Source organism: Pteropus alecto, unplaced genomic scaffold (assembly GCF_000325575.1).
Source record: "Pteropus alecto unplaced genomic scaffold, ASM32557v1 scaffold45, whole genome shotgun sequence".
Classification (NCBI taxonomy): domain Eukaryota; kingdom Metazoa; phylum Chordata; class Mammalia; order Chiroptera; family Pteropodidae; genus Pteropus; species Pteropus alecto.
In genome coordinates, this window is record NW_006442491.1 from 14,436,570 (window position 1) to 14,462,040 (window position 25,471).

Consider the following 25,471-nt stretch of genomic DNA (forward strand, 5'->3'; position numbering starts at 1 on the left):
ATAGCCCTGCAGACAGCTGGGGACCTCAGGGGGACAGCGTAGACATACCTCAGAGCTCTGCCACCCTGAAGATGAAGGAACTGGGGTGTTAATATATCCTCTCCTTAGTCACTGAGGGCTGCTGTTGGGGAGCGTTAATTCTCTGAACTTGTGTGGCCTGTTGTATCTGTATCTGAGCAGTGCAGATTCTGGCATCCAGAGCAAGCCCTGGGGCAGAGAGATGCATGTCCTAGCTGCTGTTGGAAATCAGGTCAGAGTGCACTGAAATGGTGAGGACCAAGAAAAGATGGGCAGGATGCCAACAATGTCTCCTACAAGGAGGAAATTAGCTACCGGATGTTGTGTAAGAAAAAGGCTCTCGGGGTCTGTTGTCCATAAAGAAAAAACGGTGGAGTCCTTGGTTGTTTAAAAAGCTAAACAAGGAAAGGAGAGATAGGGAGGGAGAAAGAAAGGGATGAAAGAAAGGAGGGAGGGAAAAATTGGTAGTAAATAGATGACACAAGAAGAGCGAAATGCTGGTAGCAATCGAGGTGGGTGATGAGCCCACGAAGGGGGCATTATACTATTCCCTTTGCTTTAGATATGTTTGAAATATTTTCACAATAAGTTAAAAAACTAGAAACTAGTTTCTTGACTAGATTGAACCTCTCTCCACTCTTTGACCCATACATACTCCCATTTGGGTGTGGGGGAGGGGAGGTCTCTGTTCATCTTCTGTTTCTTCAAAAAGGAATGCATAGCTCCATTTGCTTCTCAGGAATTTCCTGAGAAACAGTTTCAAATGCCCAATGTGACTCTGAGTCTTAGAAGGAATTTTCTTTTTACTTTTTGATTTTCTTCTTTATTTTTACGTTTATTTATTAGATATTAGAAGATCAGAAGAACTTTCCTTGTTAAAGCCTCCTGGTGACTACTTTAAAAAGAAGAAAAAAAAAGACAAAAATAATAAGGAGCCCATAATTGAAGATATTTTAAACTTGGAGAGTTCTCCAACAATTTCAGGCCCACCAGGTAAGGTTCGTGACAGGCATTTTGTTTTAATTTATTCTTAAACCCAAAAAATTCCTAAATTCTTAAATCCTGAGGACGCTCCTCTCCTCTCTGCCTTCTTCTTCCCTCCTTTCTTCTCTCTCCCCCAAAACAAAGAAGGAGAACTAAAATTTCAGGATTGCTGTGACGAGAAATGGATGTCCAATTGATTTTAGAACTAACTGACAATTTAGATATGTTTTATAGCTCATTATTTTAATTGTATGTATTATGTTGCTGATGAATTAAAAACAGTAGAACTGACCATGAAGTTGAGGGGGAAAAGAGATTATTTAGATCATTCAGATATACTTCTGTTTTTCTGATTCTATCTTTATGTGACTCTTTTCTGAATTCAGTTTAAGTTTTTCATTGGTCGTGTAACGAGAACAGGTAAAAATTCTAGAAAGGCATCGCCTTTTTCTTTTTATGTAAAAATAAATAAATCTCTAGCTTGTTTGCAACATATGAGGGTTTTCTTGCATAGTATATTCCAATGCAAAGAATAAAAGGGATTATTTGCACTTTCCTTATGCAAATTAAAGCCAGATGATTTATAAACCATCAATTAGCTGGGTTCTTAATATTGGCAAGTACTGCCATCGTTAAAGGATTTGCCCAAAATGTGCTATGTACATACGATCTCCAGTTTTCTAATACTGCCCAAATTCACTGTTAACATAGAAAAGTTTTGAATTATTAAGAAGGAGATAGTCTCCAGCATTTGTCTAGATTGATTGGGGAAGATTTTACAGCTTATGAATTCCCGAACTTACAGGAGCTCAATATTCAGGCAAGAGCTTTACTTGTGTATAACTTCTCTCCCCAGTAGTCATCACTGATCTGATTATTTTAAAGGTTACAGACATTTAAATTCAAAACTCATTTTAGTATCAGCAGAGTTAGTACTTCTTTTTCCAAAGATTCCTACCCCCTGAATCTCCTGTCATAACGCGTGCTCCCTTTTGTGTTGCAGTTAGTCCTGGGTTATACAGTAAAACCATGACTCCAACATATGATCCTGTGAATGGAACTCCAGCGTCATCCACCATGACTTGGTTCAGTGACAGCCCCTTGACTGAACAAAACTGCAACATCCTCGCCTTCAGCCAACCCCCGCAGTCACCAGAGGCATTGGCTGATATGTACCAGTCTCGGTCTCTGGTCGATAAAGCCAAGCTCAACGCAGGGTAAGGATGTGCCTCCATTTTGCTTCTCTGTGAACTGATGTGGATGTAGTAAGAGAGATGCTGCAGAGATGGGGGAGGGGTTTTTTAAATCTCTGAATTAGCATGCCTGGAGATTGTATACCTTTAGTAAAAGTCAGTACTGATTTTAGCAACAAAAGGGAAAAATGCAGCTTTTGGTCATTTTAGTACATTGAAAGTGTGACAACATTTATGTGTTTGGGTAACTCAGTGGTTTCCATAAATGAATACAAATTTTTACCCCTACAGGTATGCAAAGTGTATTTTATGGGATGTAGAGCAATTTATAAGTGAGTTGGTCTTCATGGGTTATTACAGAAAGGTCTAGACAATAAGAGTCAGCTTTGGGTCAGATCCCCCGGTGTAGAGGAGAGGCTGTGCAGGCCATCAGCAAGTGCAGATTCTTATTCTGGCTCTACCATGAGGCACATGACCTTAAACATACCACTTAATGTCACTAAGACTCAGTTTCATCATCTATAAAACTGAGAAAATAAAAACCGCCCTGGCTCCTTCACTAGGCTACTTTAAAGCAAGGGCCTGTTAGGAACTGGGCCACACAGCAGGAGGTGAGTGGCAGGTGAGCGGTCCAGGTGCGTGGGTGAGGCTTCATCTGTATTTGCAGCCGCCCCCCAGCGCTAGCATCACCACCTCAGCTCTATCTCAGATAATCAGGCATTAGATTCTCATAGGAGTATTCGTCCCTGGTCCAAATTGGGAAAGATGTAAGATAAAATGCAGGTATAAGCTATCATCAGGTCCTCTGCTTTACTTGTTTTTGTTCATATTACTTACACAGACTTCGTTCAAGAAGATATGTGTATGTACGTATATAATATAAACATGTTATATATAACGTGTATGGTATATATAACAAACACATATATAGCATATATATAACATATAAACATATATAATACTATAACATATACGTATAAAATTAACCGGCTTGTAATGCTCGTCCTATTGTTTTCTAGTTGGTTAGACTCCTCACGTTCTCTTATGGAACAAGGCATTCAGGAGGATGAGCAGTTGCTGTTACGATTTAAATACTACACTTTCTTTGATTTGAATCCCAAAGTAAGATACTTTTTCTCTATTCTCTTTTTTTAATTTTTTAAAATTTATTTTTATTTTTATTTTTAAAGTTTATTGGGGTAACATTGGTTAATACAATTGTATAATTTTCAGGTATACATTATCATTTGACATCTGTATATTCTATTGTGTGTTTACTACCCAAAGTCCAATTTTCTTCAGCTACTGTGTATTTGATTCCCTTTATCCCCTTCACCCTCCCCCTCCACTCTCCTATATTTGAACCCCTTTACACCGTCTACCTCCCCCCTCCTCTCCCATCCCCTACTAACCACTAGCCTGTAGTCCATGTCCATGCGTCCCCATCCTCTCTGGTAACCACTAGTCTATAGTCCATGTTCATGAGTCTCTTGTGTGTTCATCCTGTTCATTTGCTGCTTTTAGGTTTATATCCCACATGTAAGTGGTATCATGCAATCTTTCAGCTTCTACTGTCTGGCTTATTTTGCTTAGCTTAATTATCTCGAGGTCCATCCATGTTGTCACAAATGGCAGTATTTCATGTCTTCTTATGGCTGAGTAATATTCCATTGTATATATGTACTACAGCTTCTTTTTCCAGTCATCTATCATAGGACATTTCAGTTGCTTCCATGTCTTGGCCATTGTCTATTCTCTTTTTTAAAATGTGAATGCATAGAAGTTTAGTATTGAATCATTTAGTCATCAAAATTAGGATTAATTATGTGTAATTTTCTGTTTAGCTCTGCATATGGGTCTCTGGATTTTCATCTTTTGGGTTCTAGCGAGCATAGTCAGCAGCCCGAGGGAGCGAGAATCTCTAGGAGTCTTCACGCCCAGGGTGGCACGTGCTCCCCCTCTCGGTTCCCGAGAACCAAGGGACAAGCAGAGAGCGGCTCATGGGACCAGAGTCAGTAGTGCTTAGGAAAGAAGGTGATGTCAGGACCCAGGTTAAGAGCAGGTTCTCAGAACAAGCCAGGACCCCATGATGGCGCAAACTAGACTCCACCCACCACTCCCCACCCCGCAGTGCTGAAAGTCTTTGGTGATAAGAAAGAGGAATCATTTATATAAATAAAGACCCAGCTGGTCACCAACTCCCATTCTAAGTGCACACCTCCCACCGGAAGTTTACTGGGACAATCGAGTGGTGAAATACGTCCCCTGATCTTCGGCCTCTTCTTTGCCCTCATTCGCTCTTTTCTAGAGTTAGGAGTCAGCAGTTAAATGGCCAAATGTAGAAAATATAAACTGGGTCACCGGTTCTCTAAGTGCACTGGGTGAGTTCGTCGTATTGTTCCCATCTAGTTTTGTGCTGCTTGTTGCTCTTCCCTTTACTGCCTGGCACTTGTTTGAAGGGCTTGCTTCAGGCCGCCTCTTCTGTGCAGACCCTTTTCTCACCCACAGCAGTGTTACTGCCTCTTGTGGCACTGTCTTCTTCTTGGTCCTGATTTTAAGTCTGGTCTTCAAAGGCCCATCTCAGCTCTCATTGATTTCCTAATGGGCATCTTCTTCAAAATAAGCCTTATTCCTTGCCATTCCTTTGGAGATCCTGCTCAGTCTTTGATTTAAATCCAGCTTAATGCACGTGGACCTAACTTGTGTCTGATACGCATGACTTCCAGTGAATCACAGCAAAAGAGCAAATTTTGGCTCTTTGGTAAAACATTCGGGAGAAGTTACTGTACTGCTTCTTCTAAATAATTGTTTTTATTTTTTAAGGGCACTGTGAATTATATATCTGTCTGGATTTCCTTCTTTGCATTGTCTGCTAGAACCGAATTTATACATTTTCTGGAATTTCATTTTTAAGCCTCATTCCTGACTCAGCTTTACTCTTTCTTTGCTTAATTCCTAGTCAATTTAAGCTATCTTGTTGTATGCTATATATTCTAATAAACGGCCTTTAATTTTTTTCTCATAATATGTGAGTAAAACATACTTATGCATTTTCTAATTGCTAAGTAAGTAATTTGGCCCAATCTTACCTATTCAAACTCGTGCCCCTGCTTATTTATTCATTTATTTATTGAGCAACTGCTGTATACCAAGAACTAAGCTAGCAGCTGAAAACCCAAAACTGCTGGATGTTAGAATAAGGTTTTCAAATTAATTAAATAAAATACATAGAATTACAAAATGAAACAGTTATATTGAACTATTGTAACCAAAATCTTTTTTCAAAATGAAAATTTTATGCCTGGCAAAAGGATATGAACACATAGTTAATAGAAAGAAAACTACTATGGCTCTTAGCCTTAGGTTGGCATATACCAAAAAGTTTCAGATACTATCTTAGCAAGAGTATGGGAAAACAGGCTCCCTCATGCACTGCTAGTAGGTCAAAATACAAATTCATCTGGCCTCTATGGAAGGCACTTTAGTGATATCGATCAAAATTACAACTCTACGCAGCTGTGACCCAGCAAATCCACTCCTCATTATTTATACCACAGTTACACTCACATATGTGAATTGATATGTCCATGCACAAGAACAGTTATGACTACACTATTTATTTTAGGAAAATATTGGAAACCACCCAAACATCCATCAATGGGGAACAAGTTAAATCCGTTATGGTACATCTGTATTGTGGTGTTGTTAAGAAGAATGAATCAGTTTTCTTTAGATGTGGAACATAGTCAAGGTATATATTATTGAATAAAAAAGAGCAAGGTACAGAAGAGTCCATGGGAAACTACTGTTTGTGGAAAACAAAGAAGGGAGGAAGACTTTTTATTGTAGGATGTTAACCTTTTGTCCCTTTAGAATTCATTCAAAATAAATTCCTTCATTATATACTCTTTTGCCTCATTTAAATGCATTCACATGTAAATTGAAAAATTTATAACTCCAATAGTTCATAGTATTTTTTAAATGTTCAGTAGAGAAAAGGTATATTAGTAAGAGAAGGTGAAAACTGCTATCCGGCTAATAGGGAGTCTTAAGGGATCTAAATAGTAGCCCATTGAGAGCCTGAAAACTGTGGGTGGTAGGTCTTATTGTTTGTTTGCATTGTTGGTTGGTGAAACAGGTGGAGGGGTTGACTGAATTGACTAGATAGAAACATGAATTCAAGGACCGGAGGTGGCAGAGCCATGTGCTTCTAGCTTGGAGTTTCTGTTTTCAATTAGCCAGAAGACAAAGGAAATCTAGGGCCACAGAGCGGGCAGGAGTAGCCAGTCTTCACCAAACGCTTGCTACTAAGTCCCCAAAACCACTGAAGAGTTCTCAGAGAGAAGACCTATTAGGATGCCTGTTAATGACTGACCTGTGGAAGACCCAGGACCTTATGATGTCCCAGAGCCTCAGTAGGAATGCAAACAAGCCTCCGAAGGGGGAATCCAGAGTTCTGCAGGATGCCGCAGAGAAATCCAGTGTCCCTCAGAATGCGCCTGGGCTTATCCTGAATGTGGTTATGACAGCTTGTTCTAGATCTGGTCCTTCTCCTAACGTCCATGTGTAAATGAAGGTCACTTTCGTTTAACCAATATTCTTTCAAATTATTGTTCTGTTTGACTGGGGGTAGGCAGGGCTAAGTATGTTCAGGCATGGAAGCTTTTATTTTTAAATCGCTAGTGACTGTGTTTGAGAGAAAAGCCTTATTTGGTGACTGAACTTATTCTTACTAAAACTCCTGTGGCATTAGGATTATAGCGCTGTGTCTGATTGCAGATAGAGAGAGAGAGAGAGAGACACACGGGTGGGTGGATGGATGATGGATGGACAGGTGGATAGGTAGGTGAATGGATGGAGGGACAGGCAGACTAGACAGCGCAATATGAATTTCAGCAGCTGCACATACAATTTAGATTTTGTCTTTCAACTGTGAATTAAAGCAGGGCTTGGTTTTATTGGGGGAATTGCTGGTTTATTGGCATTCATCGTGTGTAGTTTCTTAGTTGTCACGTCTTTTGATTTCAGTATAATTTACATGATAAATTCAGCCATTGTAGACGTACAATATAATGATTTGTAGTAAATTTATATAGTTGTGCAACCATCACCACAATCCAGTTTTAAAACACTTGCATCACCCAAAAAATTTTTCTTTTACCCATTTGTGGTCAGTCCCTGCCCCAGCCAAAGCCCCACCCCACCACTGGCCTGCTTTCTGTCTCCACTTTTGTCTTTTCTAGAAATTTCATACAAATGGAGTCATACAGTATATAATCTTTTGTCTGGGTTCTTTAACTCAGCATAATGTTTATGAGGTTCATCTGTGTTGTTGTGTGTTATCAGTAGTGCATTTCTTTGTACTGCTGAGTGGTGCCCCATTGTGTGGATGGACCATGTTTCATTCATCCATTTGGACTTGAGGGACATTGGCTTGTTTCCAGGGTGGAGCTGTTATGAATAATGCTGCTGTGAATGTTCTCATTGTTGTGTTTTGATTTGTTTTGGAAGGATTCTGGGGTTAACTCCTGAGGTGTTCCATGACACCTGGCAAAGTTCACAAAGCAAAGACAGATTCCCTTAAGATTCTTATTATTCTAGCCTCCTGAATGCTACACACTTAGGTTTGCATTGTAGAAATGCTGAGAAGGAGCACGCCAGTGCAACAGATCCCGTTGCCCACTTACCTAATAGCAATGCTATTTGCTGGTTTGGGCTTACTTCCTATTTTTACATTCCCTATCACCTTTTTTAATATACATAAGGTTCCTGCAAAAAGAAAAATATACTAATGCTAATCAACCTGTAATAAGTCCATTTAGGAACTGTATCTTTCTATTCCTCCTCCATGTTTCCTTCAACATTTTTTTTAAAGGATATAGTAAAATGTAAACTCCGCGTCAAATAAAAAAAAAAAGGAAAGAAAGAAAACCAAACATAGGAGTTATTGTTTAACAGATATAGAGTTTCAGTTTTGCAAGATGAAAAGAGTTCTGTAGAATGCCACTGAACTGTGTGTGCACTTAAAAAATGGTTAACAAGGTAAATTTTATATGTATTTTACCACAATTTTTTAATAAATTAAAGAAAAAGAAATTACATAGAGTAAAACTGGAAAATAGTTCTTTACCATGACTTTTTTCCCCAAGAGGCAGCCACATTTAACAGCTTGATGATTAACAATACTTGCAGATTTTTTCACAGTTATAAAATTTTTGAACAGATTTTCAAGGTCTTTTTCCCCTACACAAACGAGATCATGTGTTTGCTCTGTAGCTTGCTCCTTTTTACTTCATAACATATCCTGGCCATCTTTTCATGTCAGTGTGTATATGTCTGACTTTTTTTTTTACGACTACAAAGTAATCAAAGGAAAGGCTAAACTATAATTTATCAGGACCCTGGGATGCTTGCAATTTTCGCTCTTTCAAAAAATGTGGTGCACGTTCTTATATCAGTATCTTTGATGAGTGCTTGCATTCTTTAGAATAGTAACCATAGACATGCTCATCAAAAGGCAAAAGGGCGTTAAAAGATACTGCCAAATTTGCCTTCCTACTGACCTCGTACGTGAAAGTGCCGATTGTATCACATCCTCGCCAATGCCAGTCATTATCAATCCTTAAACCATGTGGGTAAATCTAATAGGAAAACAGAAACTCTTGTCATCTCTTTTTTTAATTTGAATCTTCTGTTTATTAGTGCAGCTGAGCATCCTTTCCAATGTTTACATGCCCATTTTGGTTTCTTCTGTGAGTTGCTTATTTATATATTTGCCCCATTTTTTTTAAATTATATTTTTCATACTGATTTATAGGAGCACTTTGTATATAATTGATATTATCTTTTACATTTATTCCAAATATTATTTTCCAGTCTGCATCCAGTCTTATAAAAGTATAATCTTCAATAGGGTATTTTTCACCATTAAAAATGTTTAATTTTCGATTATCAAGTCAGTCATATACATCATAATTTTTAGGCTTCCTCTCTTGCTTAGAAAAGCTTTCCACTTTCAAAGATAACAAAAAGTGTTCTCTCATGTTTCTGGCTAGTAGTTTTGGTTGTTATGTTTAGATTTTTTTATAACAGTTTTTTGAGGTATAATTTATATACCATACATTTTACTTATATAACATGTACAAGTGAGTGGTTTTTAGTATATTCATAGAGTCGTGCAAACTATGCCCCTATCTAATTTCAGAACATTTTCATCATCTTAACAAGAAACTCATTTTCCGTAAAGAGTTGCTCCTCATTTCCCCCCTACCCTCCCAACCCTAGGAAACCATCAGTCTACTTCCTGTCTCTGTGGATTTGCCTATCCTAGACATTTCATATAAATGGAGTTATGCAATATGTAGTACTTTGTGACTAGCTTCTTTCACTTAGCATAATACTTTCAAGGTTCATCCATATTGTAGCGCATATCAGTATTTCATTTTATTGCCAAATAATATCCCATTATATGTATATACCACATTTTATTTATCCATTCATCTGTTGATGGACATTTAGATTGTTTCTACTTTTTGGGTATTATGAATAATGCGGCTATGAACATTCATGTACAAATTTGATTTGTTTTATTGTAGTAAGATATGCACAACATAACATTTGCCATTTTTTTCCATTTTTAGATTCACAATTCAGTGGCATTAAGTACATTCACATATTCTGCAACTGTCACTGCTATTTATTTCCAGAACTTTTTCATCATCCTGTACAGAAACTCTGTACCCATTAAACAATAATTCCTCATTTAACCCCTCCCCCCAGCCACTGGTAACCACTATTCTACTTTCTGTCTCTGTGAATTTGCCTTTTCTAGGTACCTCATATAAGTGGAATCAGACAATATTTGTCTTTTTGTGTCTGGCTTATTTCACTTATCATGGTGTCTTCAAGGTTCATATATGTTATAGCACATATCAGAATTTCCTTCCTTTTATGGCTGAATAATATTCCATTGTATGTGTGTGTGTGTGTGTGTGTGTATTTTGTTTGTTTGTTTGTTTACTGATTCATCCGTTGATGAGCATTTAGGTTGTTTCTACCTTTTAGCTATTGTGAATGATGGTGCTATGAACACTGGTGTACAGTATCTGTTTGCATCCCTCTTTTTAATTTTTTCAGTATGTACTTACAAGTGGAATTGCTGGATCATATTCTATGTTTAACTTTTTGAGGAACTGCCCAATTGTTTCCCACTGAGGCTGCACCATTTTACATTCCCACCAACAATGAACAAGGGTTCCAATTTTTCACATCCTCACCAACGTTTGTTATTATCTGTCTTTTAAATTAGAGCCATCGTAGTGGGTATGAAGTGGTATCTCATTGTGGTTTTGGATATTGAGATCCTTTGATCTATCTGCAATTTATATTTTTTGAATGATGTAAAATTGTCTTTTGATTTGAGATTTTTGTTCTCTAAATGGCTATACATTTTTAACACTATTTATAGTATTGAATTCTTTCTTCCCCTACTGATAGAAAGTACCATTTTTATTTTATATTGAATCTATATACATGAGTAGGTCTGTTTCCAGAGGCGGTGTTATGGACATTTTGTCTATCACTATACCAATGCCACACCATTTTAGTTACTGCAGCTTTATGATATGTTTCTATTTTGGGGTGGACAAGTTTCTCCCAACTTTGTTTTTGACGATATTTGAACATTGTCTCTCGTGTAGAGACATCGGCTTGTATAGAGTTGCATTTAAGAATCTCTATCACATTCTCATCGGGATTGCATTGAGTTTACAGATCAGCTTGGGGATCCCTTTCCTTTATATTACTTATTACATAAACCATTTTTACTACCTGTTTTTCCTACCAATAGAAAAAGTGTGATAAAAGAGAGGCAAAATAATGGAATCTAAGATGGGTCAGTGTGGACCCTTGAAGAGACTCTGGAAAATATTTTGAGGAAGTTCTAAATTCAGGAATAAAAAATGCTGGGGCAGTAGAAAGGTAGAAGGGTATTTCTTTCAGTTACCTGAACTGGAGTTTATTGCTTCTGATTAACAAGGAATGGCCATAGTCATTCTGGAATTTTTGTATTGTGAAATATAAATTACACACACACATGCACACCTGTTTCTTTCTGTAGTACGATGCTGTCCGAATAAACCAACTCTATGAACAAGCCAGGTGGGCCATTGTCCTAGAAGAAATTGACTGCACAGAGGAGGAAATGTTGATCTTTGCAGCACTGCAGGTACCTTTTCTCTGGAGGGAGACAAAGCAAGTTTGTTCTGCTTCAAGTTTCATTTTCTTCCTACCATTTTTTCCTTTAAAGAAAGTGCTTTAAAGGAAAAATGAGGGGAGTAAATTAAAATTTAAAATGCTCCTCATAACCTTACACACGTGTACATCTTATGTAGTTTTTTCCTTTAAAGAAAGTGCTGGAAATGAGGGGAGTAAATTAAAATTTAAAATGCTCCTCATAACCTTACACACGTGTACATCTTATGTAAAGAATTAATCTTACCGTTCTTATCTCTTTCCCCCTACAAGCTCAACCACTGATGGAGAAGAAGCGAGTTTGAACATGACTGGAAGCGAGTTTGAACATGACTACCCATAAAATGTCATTTTCCTACATAGGAGGGAAGATTTCCTTCTAGATGTTTGGTATTACAAGGGGGGGTGCCTCTGAAAAAAAGAAGAGCTGGCTATTGGATTCATTTTCCTTCTAGATGTTTGGTATTACAAGGGGGGTTGCCTCTGAAAAAAAGAAGAGCTGGCTACTGGATTCATTTACGCTTATAACATTTCTAAAACCTCTATTTCTTTACAGTATCACATTAGCAAACTATCATCATCAGCCGAAATACAGGATTTTACAAATGAGTCTGAGGTTGATGAAGTAGAAGCAGCACTTTCTAATTTGGAAGTGACCCTAGAAGGTGCAAAAGCAGACAACACGTTGGTATGAACTTTTCTGATTACTTAGAATTGTGGTTTTGTTCTGACTTATTGACAAATGTGGATGAGCTTTCTTAAAATTAGAAATAAGAAACTATTTTGTCTGATTTTGAAAACAGAAAACATACCCATCATCTGACAAGTTTAAACCTAGGAAGAACTGACTAGCTTTTCTCAGGTCAGCTCTGTAAGGGACTGTAATATATTTTCGTTACTGCTAATGATAATACTTTTGTATCAGGTTTTTTTTTTCTGGAGGAGTTGGCATGGTATGAAAGACTGCTGAGGACTCCGTTTCACTAACATGGCATATGGAATTGGTTCCTGAAGTCTAGTTGTGAGAATAGAGAAAATGCTTTACAGAAAACAAAGCCTTATTATGTATTTACCTATATATACATTTCCACCGGGCAAGGTTGACAGAACTGAGGGCCTTTTTTTAGAACATTATAAAAAGTTCCTAAACCCTTTTGACTTCAGGAAATAAGTAAACACACGCGTGCGCGCGCGCACACACACCCACACCCACACACAGAGTAAAACAAAGAGTTTATCGTTTCTGCCCTTTACCCGTGAAATGCGGCTAAATGTTAGCTTTATAATTGGAATGCCCTTCCTGTTTGATTCATTTGTTGGGTGCCACTCTTTTGTTTAACCTCTTCAATCGTGGGAGTGATTATTAGTTTAATCACATTGAATCAGAAAGGTGGATCCATTGTAATTGGATTTTTAAAAAGTAATAGATAAAAATGAGTCACCATATCCTTATGTATTTAATATGTGTTCTATTATGATTAAATTCCTTAAAATAGGAAATTGGTATCATACAAAAGCAAATACCTCAAACTAAATACCATGATTCTTTAGAGATTCAGAGCCCTTTCTCACATTTATAGGCGACACAGCTCCCATGAGATTAGTTTCCTTTCGTTTACTTCCATAGCTAAATACATACAGCAGGACAGTGTTCCTTCTTAGAACAGATAAAAATATCCCTCCTCCCTCCCTCAATATTTTTATGTCAAGGCTTTCTGATGTCAAACAATAGACTTTTCAGTTTGAAAATAAGCACCAACCTACCCTGTAGAATGAACTTTGAACCCGGTTCCTTTTGAGAATTTAATCAGTGAACTAGATATGCCTGGAGTTACTCACTCTGATGTACAAGTTATAAAATAATTTTGTTTGTACATAAAAGTACTTGTTTTAAACTCAGGCGTTTGACTTGAATGTTAGGTACAGGGAGTGCTTGGTCAAATTTTTAATCTTTTTCTGATTTGTGTGCTATATGACAAATAGAGAAAAGTGAAAAAAATGTACAGTTTAACAAATTAGTGTTCAGTTATCACCCAAGTCACCACCCAAATCAAGAAGCAAAACTTTGCCAGCCACCACAGAAGCCCCTGTATGTGCTTCATCCCACTCCCAGCCTTCCCTCCACCCACCCTGCCCCAGGATATGAGGCTGGTGTGACTGAGGAGCTGAGTTTTTCTTTATTATATGTAATAGTAATTCAAATTTAAATAGCTACAAGTGGCAAATGCCTACAGTATTGGACCGTACAGGTACAGAGTGTCAGCACTGCCTGTCTAATCACTGCTTATGAAATGTTATCTGTTTTTCTTTAGGAGGACATTACTGATATCCCTCAACTTGCAGATAATCTCAAATTATTTAGGTAAGTCACCCTTAAAGGAGAAAGGGATTAGTTACAACAAAGCCTTGTAGGTAGTAGAGTCCAGGAGTTTAAATTAAACATTCATTGGGCAGGTTCATGGTTCAAAGATAAAAGCACGAGCTTTGGCATTAGGTAGACAGTAACCCCGTCAGGCATTGTCCTTACACATCTGAGCCTCGGTTTCCTGATCTGTAAAGTGGGGATATACCTCCTCTTGGGTTTGTTGGGAAGATCAGATAAAATAATGCATATGAAGCATCGAGCATGGTGCCTGGCTCATAATTCACGCTCCATAAATGGTTGTAAACATGGCCGGTGTCAGCAAGAATGAACATATATGCCAGACTGAAGTTTCTGTTACAGTCCATCTGGGAGGCTCAGTAGTCTGACACCGTTTCAAGGCTCTTTCACAGTTTAAAAATCAATTGTCACTAGAACTTGGATCTTGGGCTTATAGAGAGATAACTTTAGTTATTCACCTTTTGCCTGTTAAGTATTTCTGATAAATTCCCTAGTCACCTCAGGTCAACCTAAAACTGTTAAAAAAGCAAAGAAGTTTTCCATTTCATTTGAAAAAACTGCCACATTTGTGATAGTACCAAGGTGTGTTAGCATGAAAGGAATAAGGTCCCTCTGAAGTTCTATCAGTTACTTATACCATGCCACTTTATGGTTTGTTGACTTTTCTTAACAAACCAACACTTCGCTAGGTCGGTTGGCTTCAAAAGAAACACAGGTTGCTGTTGATAATACATGATACAAAGAAAGATTTGGAAAGAATGAATAGTCAGGTATAAATGAGAAACAGGAATCCAAAGGTAACAATATTTGTCACTGGGTTTCTACAGATTTGTTTTTTAATGTAATCTTAGGATGTGATCTCAAACAATAGGGTCATTAATTTAACATCTATGGCATAAATATTTGCAATCACATATATTGTTATAGCCAGAGCTACAGAAAAAAAATATAGTTATTCGAATCCACAAATACATCTATATAAATTATTGATAATTGTCCTACAAAGAAACTAGGTTGCCATAATCTCTGTGTAGAGTAAATCCAGCTCTTCACAAACCAAATAATGACAGTTCCCTTCCTATAGATGTTTTCAATGAAGGAGATGATATTCTGGAATTAAGACCCACATCCATCTCACTTTAGTGTCATCGATATGTTCAAATTTATAAAATCATTCTCATGTTTGGCCAGTGGACACTTTACCTACTGAAAGTCTCAAGATATTGAATTTAATACATAGTATAGTTCATGAAAGAAAGAACGGATGGAGGAAGGGTAGGAGGGAGGAAGCAAAGAAGTAAAGAGAAGGGAAGGGAGGAGGAAGGATATTGGAGAATGGAGCTCTGTTCCTAGTGGTCGTGGGACCTTGAACATGGCCTTCATTTCCTGAGCCTCCTTTCCTTATCAGTAAAATGGAATTGAACTAATCCTTTGATTTTTAATGCTTTTTTCCTTTAACAGTTTTTTTTTTCCTGAAAAAAAAAAAATCTATTGAATTTATTATATAAATAGTGGACTTCAGTTTCCAACAACGTGGCAATTGATCTCACCCAAATCCAGATTTTTTCATAAATACATATGAGTGTTGGATAAAATAAAAATCAAAGAATTGTAAATACAAAATTGATCTTGAAGTGAGACTGGAAAATCCCAGCTTGCAGGAAATAAAGAGGGAACCTAGTTCTCCAAGTGAAGCCTCAGCTGCACAGAGGGAGTTGGGCCATGAACATAGATTCTCATGGCTTGGGACTGGGACTTTGATCCCCATGCAAGGATCAAAGATGAAGCTTTAAGGTGGGTGTCCTTCATGTAAGGCAGTGAGCTAGCACTGAAGCTCCTGCCTAAAGGTAGAAACTTAAAAGAACTGCCTTCTCTGTTTAACAGGGAGTAGAGAAACTACCCATCAGCCGAAGGAAGCAATAAGGAAGTTCATCCTAGCATGGGGTTCTCTGTGGGAAGATGAAAAATCTCTCAGGAAATCAAAGGCGAGGTTTCTACCACACACAGATGTAGATCTAAATTTAAAGTTTTATATAATAAACGGATCCTGAAAAAGTAAAATAGAAACTGGTCCAGGACCAAAAAAAATCTATGAAGCCCTAGCAAATGTAATTGCAAAAATCCTTGGAGGGAAATATCCATAATCTAGCATGCCTGGGCCTTCTACATAAAACAATAACCCCCTTAATAAAAAAGAAAGAGCCTCCAATAAAAATTACTAACCATTTGAGTTCATGAACCACCGTAAAGGAAAAACAGCAGACCCAACCAACAAGAGGATTAACAGTTTCAATAATTTTAGGTAATAGAAAAATCTGAAGAAACTATAAATGACTATATTTAGAATTATTAAGTAATAAAAGGTAAAAGTTATAATGAAAGAGCACAGACAACATTGAAAAGAAACGAAATGGAAATTCTAGAAATGAAAAACATAGCCATAGAAATTTAATATTGGATAGGTTCATTAAACATCAAGTTTAAAAACACAATTGAAGAGAGAACTCAGGTAGAAATGGAAAGTATGATATAAATAAAATAAGAAGGTTCGACATACATCTATTGAGAGTTTCAGAAAAAAAATATAGGGGAGAAGCAAGCATTTAAAAGAGAATGCTTGAGAATTTTATGTAATTGTTAAAGACAAAAATCTGAAATTCAGTAATCACAAATCACAAACAAAAATAAATCAATATAATTATACATGTTGGTACTAGCCAACCACTGATAAGAGAGAGTCTCTAAAATCAAAGGGAAAAATCAGATTTTCTGCAAAAGAAACAATTAGGTGGGCAGCAGACTTCTCACTGACTGGGAGATATCTTGAAAGTGCTAAGAGAAGATAACATTCAATCCAGAATTTTATGCCCAAATAATTTTTCAAGATTCTACTTTTTGCAAATCTCTAAGTATAAACCAGACATGATACAATTCTACTAGTAAATTATATATTTAAGAAAAATGATTTGTGCCCAAACCATAAGGTATAACCACTGTTGGAGAGATCCTCTGGAATAAATAAAATGGATCCACAACAGGATTTTAGAGAGAGGTTACACATAAAGTGCATTCGTTATGTCATTAGCCAAGTTCCTGTAGGCAAGCAGGGAAGTTACTGTAGCAAAGAAGTTCCATTCAGATGTACACAATGCGTTATAGGAGATTTGGAATAAAATTCATTTTATAGATACAAAACTCTTAAACTATAGTCAAATCTTTCTTACGCTTTTAAAGAGATGGGGAGTAACTATAGAAATTTTTGGTCCCACATTAAGGCTCACTGATTGTCAAATAGAAAAGTACTTGAAATAGAGTTATACATTTTTTTCAAAAAATAAGTGTTCCAAATTTGTGACCTTTCCGAGACAAGTGGCCATGAGTAGTAAGCGTCCAGCTACTTTCAAGATAATAAACACACTTAATCTTAAAGAGAGCATTTTGAAAACAGTTATTTGGAAATGTTTTCTTTGTCAAAGTCTTGCCAATAATAACAATGCCTATTAAAACACTAGTATTCGCACAGCTTTCAAACTTGGAAACAGAATTTTTCTAAAAGACCATCCAAATTAACAGTCATAGTGTGTTTTAAATACACTTATTAAAAATATAAAAATGTAGCATATTCTGATTAATATGCATGAGTGAAATGACCTAAGGAAAGATGGAAATTAGTAGCTTTGGGTCAATGAAAATCGTCACAAACAGGTAGATGGCACTAAAATAAGAACGTTGTGATTTAGTGAGCACAGCCAATAGTATACTTCCTCAACAGGGATCTATGTAAATTAGTAAAAACCTCCCTTCTTTAAAAAACTGAACTTTCATATTCATTCTTTTTTAATTTACATGTTTGTGTAGGTTCTATAATGTATTTAATATATGTTACAAATATGCAAATATTACAAGTAAACTATTGTAAATATATTAAGGGATAGGTATTTTAAAGATAGCCTGTGCCCAGTTTTAGTTTGGAGATTACTGGGGAACCTCCTTAGGAAAGCTTACTTAAAATGCAGATGCCTGAACCCTAATCTGGGCCTGCTGAATCTCAGTCTCTGGGATGGGGGCCATGCTTGGGTATCTCTAACAAGCTTCTTTCCAATTCTGATGAGCACCAGAGTTTGAGAACCATTCTTCTAGAAAATAAAGTCCAACTCCTTAGCGGGATATTCAGTACCACCCTGGCCCCAACCTACCTTGCCATTCTTATCTGCATCATCCTCCACTCATAAAAAGGCTATAGCCACAGAAACTACCGCTTGCCCCATGTTCCAGAAATGATCTACCCAACTCTTATTAACAAGGTATCTGCATTTTGCATGTGCAGTTGCCACCTTCTGAAAATTTTTTCCCTGTTGCTCCAATCAAATTCTTATTCATCCTTCATTCTTGTTTAAATGCTGTGTCCTCTGTAATTCAACACTTCCCACACCCTTGTTATGTGACTTGCCATATTTTATTGTATTTACTTATTTTCTGCATTTCCCTCTTTAAACTGTGAGCTCCAGGAGGATTCAGGAAATTGTCTCATTGTTATGTACATCATTCCCCACCTAGCCATCTTTCTCTACCCCTCCTTCCCCTATCCTCTCCCGCCTCAGCCTCTGGAACGTGGAATAGAATCAATAACTGTTAGCTTTGGAGATGTATAGAAACAGCCTGGTTTAACCAAACTGGAAAAAGATAGTAGAAGGAATTTGAGATCTTTTGATACTTTCGAAATCCAGTTAAAATGGAGAAGCAGGGTTTCATTCTTTATTCTGAATAGAAATATTTAGATGCCAGGACTCGACTGAGACCTTACTACCTTTGGTTATAAGCTTAGTCTTTAGATTTTATTTTGAAAAGACTGTTAATTTTGGATAATCTGATTCTTAGACAAATAATCTTTTAAATATATTCTTTAGAATAATATTAACTACAAGTCTCAACGTGATGAATATTATTGCGGTAGTTTTGTGCAGTAGTTTTCTAAATCCTAGAAATGTTAACTTCATATATGTTTATTTTATAATTTTTATGTAATATGTTCCTGTAATACATTGGTTTTTTAATGAACATCACCCTTATTCTTGTGTTAAAGATAACACATATTTAGCTAAGGGATGACTAGTACTGATGTGTTAAAAGACTTGCCCCAAATTATATGTGAGTGATGTTAACACCAACCTCCCTCTCTTACATTTTTTAATACAGAAATCCACTCCTGTGGCATGAGTAGACTGATCCACCCCCAGGGCCAGGATTGTTCTACTGCACCTCATGCAACTCATATTTTCTCTGCCCGTCTGTACCCACTTTCCTGCTCCCTAGCTCTCTCTCGCATTTTCTATTTTCAGTGACCCAACTGAGTCCTGCCAATGGCCCCACCGACCCTGTTTAGCCCAAAGGACAACGTTTTTTGGCCCCAACAGATATCACTGTTGGAGATCTTACCCCAAAATATTTTTAATAACAGTAGAGTCTGTATAGATTAGCTGTAGATTTGGGTGATTTCCATGGCTCACTGGGAATTCTCTGGCGGTTTCTCTTCAGAGTCAAGAGGAAACCACAGAAAAAGTTGCTCACTTTTATATCTGATTTTTATGTCTGATAACTTGAAAGTCATGCTGTCCACATGGACAGCTTTTTCAGATCTAAAGAGTGTATGGACATGTCAGATGTCACCAGATTCGTGGATGTTTCTCACATATATCATAATAATTTATCGAGCACTTCCGTTGTGCCAGGTATTGTGATAAGCACTTTACAGAGATTACCTCTTTCCATCCTCACAAGAGCCCTGTGAGTTGGAGGCTGTTACTCTCCCCATCACTCAGAGAGAGTGCATGTGGCCTGGGCAGTTGAAGTATCTTTCCCAGGGTCACACATTTAGGCAGTAGCAGAGCCACAGTGTGGCCCCAAGTGGTCTAACTCCTGAGCTTTTGTATTAACTTCTGTATGTCATAGCAAAACTCCATTTCTAGTTCTTGGAAATGAGTCGGCGATTTGCAAGTTGTTTTTAAAAATAAAGCATGTGTTATTTGAAAGAGCATCTAGATCCACTTAAAATTTGCAATGTGTCTTAGATTTCTGAATGGCTGTTTAAATGCTTACTGTACTTTAATTTGCAGGCCCAAGAAGCTAATATTAAAAGCTTTCAAACAATACTGGTTTGTCTTTAAAGACACATCTATAGCCTACTTTAAAAATAAGGAACTTGAACAAGGAGAACCAGTAGAAAAACTAAATCTTAGAGGTAAGAGGGTTCTATATCTTGCTGTGGCTTGTCATGACCCAGTAAGCAGATGAAAGCCAGGATTCCTACCCACTGAAGCAAGGTCGAATTCCAGTGTATCACTGTGTTTGAAATGACAGCCTGCCTGCAGCTCTTCTTCCCCATGGAGCTTGGAACTAGAATGTGGTTCAGTAAATGTGTTTGTTTCCATCCTGCTGTCTCTTCTTTCCCTGTGTGCCCAAGTCTAATTGGTGTCATAAGTGTTGTACAGGAGGCACTGTAAAATCCTGAAAAGCTTTCTGAATTCCAGAACAATTATGTTTAATTCAGTATTGCTTTAGTGCCTGTTCTAATTTCTGTGACTGTGAGTTTACTGGTAAGCATATTAATTGAAACATTTTGTTAACCAGTATACTCAATTTCCTTATCATTGTGGCAATTAGAGAATTTCCTGTGCTTTGATTTATTTTAGTTCATATTCATAATCATTCCTATGGGTTAGGATAGCCAGATCAACCTTAAAAATGAATTCAATTGATATATTTAAGAAAATCATAAAATATTTTTCTCTATCCATGTTAATTGTTCATAAGTCTTAATTAGTTGTCCTGTAATTAATGTTATCAGCTTGCTACTGCATTTTTCAGAACAGAACCAAATCTGAGGGGCTTATGTTCAAAGTCTTTATTTTAGATACACACCTGATATTTATGTAACGGATTTTTCAGAACTCAGTTGTGTCCCTGCCTTTTATTATTTAGGCTGTGAAGTTGTGCCAGATGTGAATGTAGCAGGAAGAAAATTTGGAATCAAGTTATTAATCCCTGTTGCTGATGGTATGAATGAAGTGTATTTGAGATGCGACCATGTAAGTAAAACGACAAAAATGTTCATTCACTTCACCTTTAGTAAGCCTAAGGACAAACCATCTGAGATGTTTTCCCAAATCAGAGCACTGTTGTATCAGTCAGCTCTTGCTTTGTAACAAACAGCCACACAAATTACAATGACATATATCAATAAGCATTTGTTTCTGAAACATCTGCATGTAGGCAGGGAGTTGGATGATCCAGGCTGGTGTCAGCTGAGCACATCTGCTTCAATCTGATCTGCCGAGGCTTGGCTCCTTGCTGCAGGTTGAACTCACTGTATTTATTCTGGGTCCCAGGTTTCCTGGGAGACTATTGTCATAGTTAGTGATGGCAGAAGTGTAAGAGGGCAACTGAAAATGTGCGAGACCTCTTGACTCTTACGCTTGTAGTTGGTGCACTGCCACTTCCACCGACATTCCATTGGCCAAAGCAAGTTTAGCTGGGCCCAAAGTCAGGAGTGAAAATTCTACTCTGGCTTGGTGGAAGGGACTATAAAATTACATGGCAGTAGGTTTGCACTCATAGTGATGGCAGAAGTGTAAGAAGGCAACTGAAAATGTGTGAGACCTCTTGACTCTTACGCTTGTAGTTGGTGCACTGCCACTTCCACCGACATTCCATTGGCCAAAGCAAGTTTAGCTGGGCCCAAAGTCAGGAGTGAAAATTCTACTCTGGCTTGGTGGAAGGGACTATAAAATTACATGGCAGTAGGTTTGCATACCAGGAGGGTGGAGATTGAAGCCAGTAATTCCAGGTACCACACCTACTGTTGCTCTGAAGAATTCTACTTCTCAGTTGCATCCCCTCAGATTCTGGGACCACTCCTCTTTGGTAGCTGAGGTAAAAAATCAGCACAAACATTAAAGAACAATAGAAGCCACCAGTAAGTGGTTCAAGACCCATCGGTGGACTTGATTCCTACAGAGACATTAGAATCTTTACAGAAGATAAGCCAGGGTAGAAATAATATGGGAAATCAATTTACGATTTTTATCATTTGTTTCTGTCATAGAGATCAGACATGATATAAAAATGGAAATATATATCAAGGAAGGCTCTTTGGTTGTTTGGGTTTTTACCTGTCTTTGCTCCCTGGCACATGTCCTTGGTTCATCTTTAAATTCATGGAATTTATTAAAGCTCACATTCCTATTCCCTAGCCCTTTATCATCTAGAAACTCAACATAGGACTCAAAAGCTTTTGTTGGGTGTTAAATTAAGTGATTAATAGCCACTCAGAACATGTGCCACTTTCCATCTTTCCATGCTTGGAAGGCAGTGGTGTTGTATTATAGAGATGAAAGCCCAGGTCCTGTTGTTCTCAGCAGGATGGCTTTGCACTTGAACTTGCTTCTTAGCCCTCTGGTGTTTGCTGCAGGAGAATCAGTATGCCCAATGGATGGCTGCCTGCATCTTGGCATCAAAGGGCAAAACCATGGCAGACAGCTCCTACCAGCCAGAGGTCCTCAACATCCTCTCATTTCTGAGGATGAAAAACCGGAACTCAACATCTCCAGTGACTTCCAGTCTTGAAAACATGGACATCAACCCAGAATGTTTTGTGTCACCTCGGTGTGCAAAAAAACACAAATCTAAACAGGTACTACTGTTCTTGTTGGAGTGATTGTTCGCAGTGAATCCTGTATTTTCTGAAGTAAAATGAGGCATTAAAATGATTAAGGCAGTCATGGTGAAAAATCACTTGATGGAGAAATTTGAATATGGACTGGGTATTAGATGATATTAAGAAATTGTTAATTACGTTAGAGGTGACTGTACTGCTCACTGAACATGGCATTGCGCCCTTACATAATTTAATTAAAAATAAAATGATTTAGTCCCTACAAATTAAAATTTTAAATTATGCTTCCATAAGCATGGTTTAAAAAAGTTAAACAGATGAACTGACTTAAGCAGACACATTGTCCATGGACACTCCCCAGACTCCTGAAAAAGGGACCCACAACTCTTCATTTGCATGAACCCTAGCCGCTCTTGTGTGGACTGATCTTGTTTTTGCTTCTCACCAGTGATTTGCATGTCTGAGAAAAGGAGAGGGAGACAATGCAAACAAGAATGAATTGTCTTCGTAAAGCTGCAGTTGGATCTGCATTTACTTTTCTCATCGGGGATCTGGAGCTAACTGGGGGACGATTGCTAAGGAGAGTTTGATGTCTCCTGTTTCTGTTTAGCTGGCAGCCCGGATTCTGGAAGCCCACCAGAATGTGTCCCAGATGTCCCTGGTCGAAGCCAAGCTGCGGTTCATTCAGGCATGGCAGTCTCTACCTGAATTCGGTCTCACCTATTACCTTGTCAGGTGATTGCAATGTTCACTTGCCTCTCTCACTTTCCATTCCATTTTAAGTAGCTTTTTTGGAGCCCAGTTAATTCTTTCCTAGTCGAGAACATAGAACTTTTTTTTTTTATTTTAGAATGCTGTCCTTTCACAAATGGCCCAGAACTTTTGGCTGCTCATAAAGATCTTCCGTACCTTTTGTTCAAGTGCCAACACCCTTGAATCTTAGCTCAGGGTGGGAAAAGAAATTTTAAAAGGAAATTTAGTTTTTTAAGATAACAGTATTTGCAAAACCAGAGAGAGAAATCACATTGATTTTCTGAAATCGGTGACCTCCTTTCCCCCACAATAGAAAGTGAGCTCCATGAAGTCAGGAATTTTCTATCCTTTTAGGTCACTACTATATTCTCAGTGCCTGACATACACAGTTGGTGCTGACTTTGAATTAATTAACTTGACTTCCTCTTATTTTGATTTCTTCTGATGTCAGTTTCACTTAAAGAATGTCCGCAGGACAGCCTTAACCCTCTCCATTCTCTATGTCACAGCAGAAATGTCCTTCTGTAGAAAGTCAATCCCTCATTGTCCATTCTTTGGAAATGATTTAGAAAGGTTGGTATTATCTTTAAGAAGTTATGAATATGAATAAACGTCATATTATAGGAAGCAGTTGCTTCTATTAATTAAATTGTTTTTCAGATTTAAAGGAAGCAAGAAAGATGACATTCTGGGAGTTTCCTATAATAGGTTGATTAGAATCGATGCCGCCACTGGAATTCCAATTACAACATGGAGATTCACAAATATGAAACAGTGGAATGTAAATTGGGAAATCCGGCAGGTAAAGTGAAAGTTCTGGATATATTCAGTGTTGAGCCTGTAAATGCATGTTCCCTCAAAATTGCAGATTATTCTGATTTTAAAAGCTGTTCTTATATTTAGAACTCAGAAACCACAAGCATGTGGTAATTGTCTGCTAAAATAATCACATGCAATTCTGGGCAGTTTCCTAACAAGTACAGACCAAAAGTACTTTTGAATTAACCCCACAAATTGGCTTAGTCTGCATACAGACTTTCCATGCAGACTCTAAAATTGCTGAGCATTTTGATTAATTTCCTTTGACTCAGCATAGGATTATATAAGACTTAGGCTGATAATTACTTAGCAGAAACTACCTGAGATATAACTGCCACTCAAAATAAATCCAAGAAAGGCCTCATCTGACTGGTTGCCAAAAGGTCGAACTGGTGGAGGACTCAGAGACTCCACTTCTCACCTGGAGAGCATTCCAGTCCCTGAAGGGAAAAACTGCTTGAAGAGCAAGTGAAGTGCACAGGGATGACTGAAAAAAGTTTGGCCTCTTGAGTAGGAATCCTCACATTCTCAGCCCCTCATCACTTGCACCCTGGGAAGAAAGTTCAGGCCAAGACTACATCATGGGAAATCTCGGTGAAGTTAGGGGTCCCTTAGTGTCCTACTGATTTAAAACATTCTGATGTGGCTGGTGTGGAATCTCTCTTCCCTTGTTTCTTCGTTTTTCCGATAGAATACCATCAACATAAAGGCATCATAAGAGACTCGAACTTTTTTTTAAGAACCATGGATTCCTGTCAGTAGGGCTGTTAACTATCTCACCACTCATTTACAGAATGAAGGTCTGAAATTAGATGATCTTTAAGGGAGCGGCTTTAAAACCTTGTTGCATATGAGGATCACCTGGAGAGTTTTAAAGTACCACTGCCCAGGCCACTCCCTAGACCAATTAAAGCTGAATTTCCAGGGTGGTTGCTGGGCATTAGTAATTTTTAAAGGTCCACAGGTGATTGCAATGGACAGCCAAGGTTGAGAACTCCTAATGTCTCAGTTTCTTCTTTATGACTTTCAGCTGGGAAGGGGTAAGGGGCAGTGACCACAGGAAATTTCAGGTGGGTCTTTTATTCTCCATTAAAAAGTCCGTAAAGGTGCTGTAGGCGTAAAAAAATAAAAATAAAAATAAGGGATTGTAAACTGATAAGGTCCTTGCAATCTGTGAGGTCAACCAAGGATTGCCTCACCAAAAAAAAAAAAGTCTGCAAAGTACTCTGCCCTTTGACACAGGGAGTGCTTAGAGAGTTCTGCATCTAAACGAGATAGAAAGTATCTGTGTGTGTTGGGAGTTAGGATGTTTTGCCAGGTGTACAGCAAAGTCACTAACAAAAGAGAGCAAAGAGCAAAAACATGTTTTCTGTAAGTGTTTAATGGAAAAGGTGGTTT

At 37.8% G+C, this 25,471-nt stretch overlaps 1 protein-coding gene across 2 annotated transcripts in view; it reads left to right on the forward strand.

The window, feature by feature from the left end:
• Positions 1–25,471, forward strand: part of FERMT1 (fermitin family member 1) — a 30,835-nt gene that overhangs the window by 4,173 nt on the left and 1,191 nt on the right. The window contains exons 3-13 of one of the 2 annotated variants that reach the window (XM_025039937.1): positions 865–1,011; positions 2,006–2,219; positions 3,215–3,317; positions 11,314–11,421; positions 12,004–12,135; positions 13,760–13,809; positions 19,944–20,068; positions 20,809–20,915; positions 22,298–22,519; positions 23,112–23,236; positions 23,915–24,056. In XM_025039937.1, the coding sequence (XP_024895705.1) occupies positions 865–1,011; positions 2,006–2,219; positions 3,215–3,317; positions 11,314–11,421; positions 12,004–12,135; positions 13,760–13,809; positions 19,944–20,068; positions 20,809–20,915; positions 22,298–22,519; positions 23,112–23,236; positions 23,915–24,056 (1,475 nt within the window). Of the gene's footprint in view, positions 1–864; positions 1,012–1,952; positions 2,220–3,214; positions 3,318–11,313; positions 11,422–12,003; positions 12,136–13,759; positions 13,810–19,943; positions 20,069–20,808; positions 20,916–22,297; positions 22,520–23,111; positions 23,237–23,914; positions 24,057–25,471 lie in introns of both variants that reach the window. The other variant, XM_025039938.1, reaches the window with a different exon arrangement.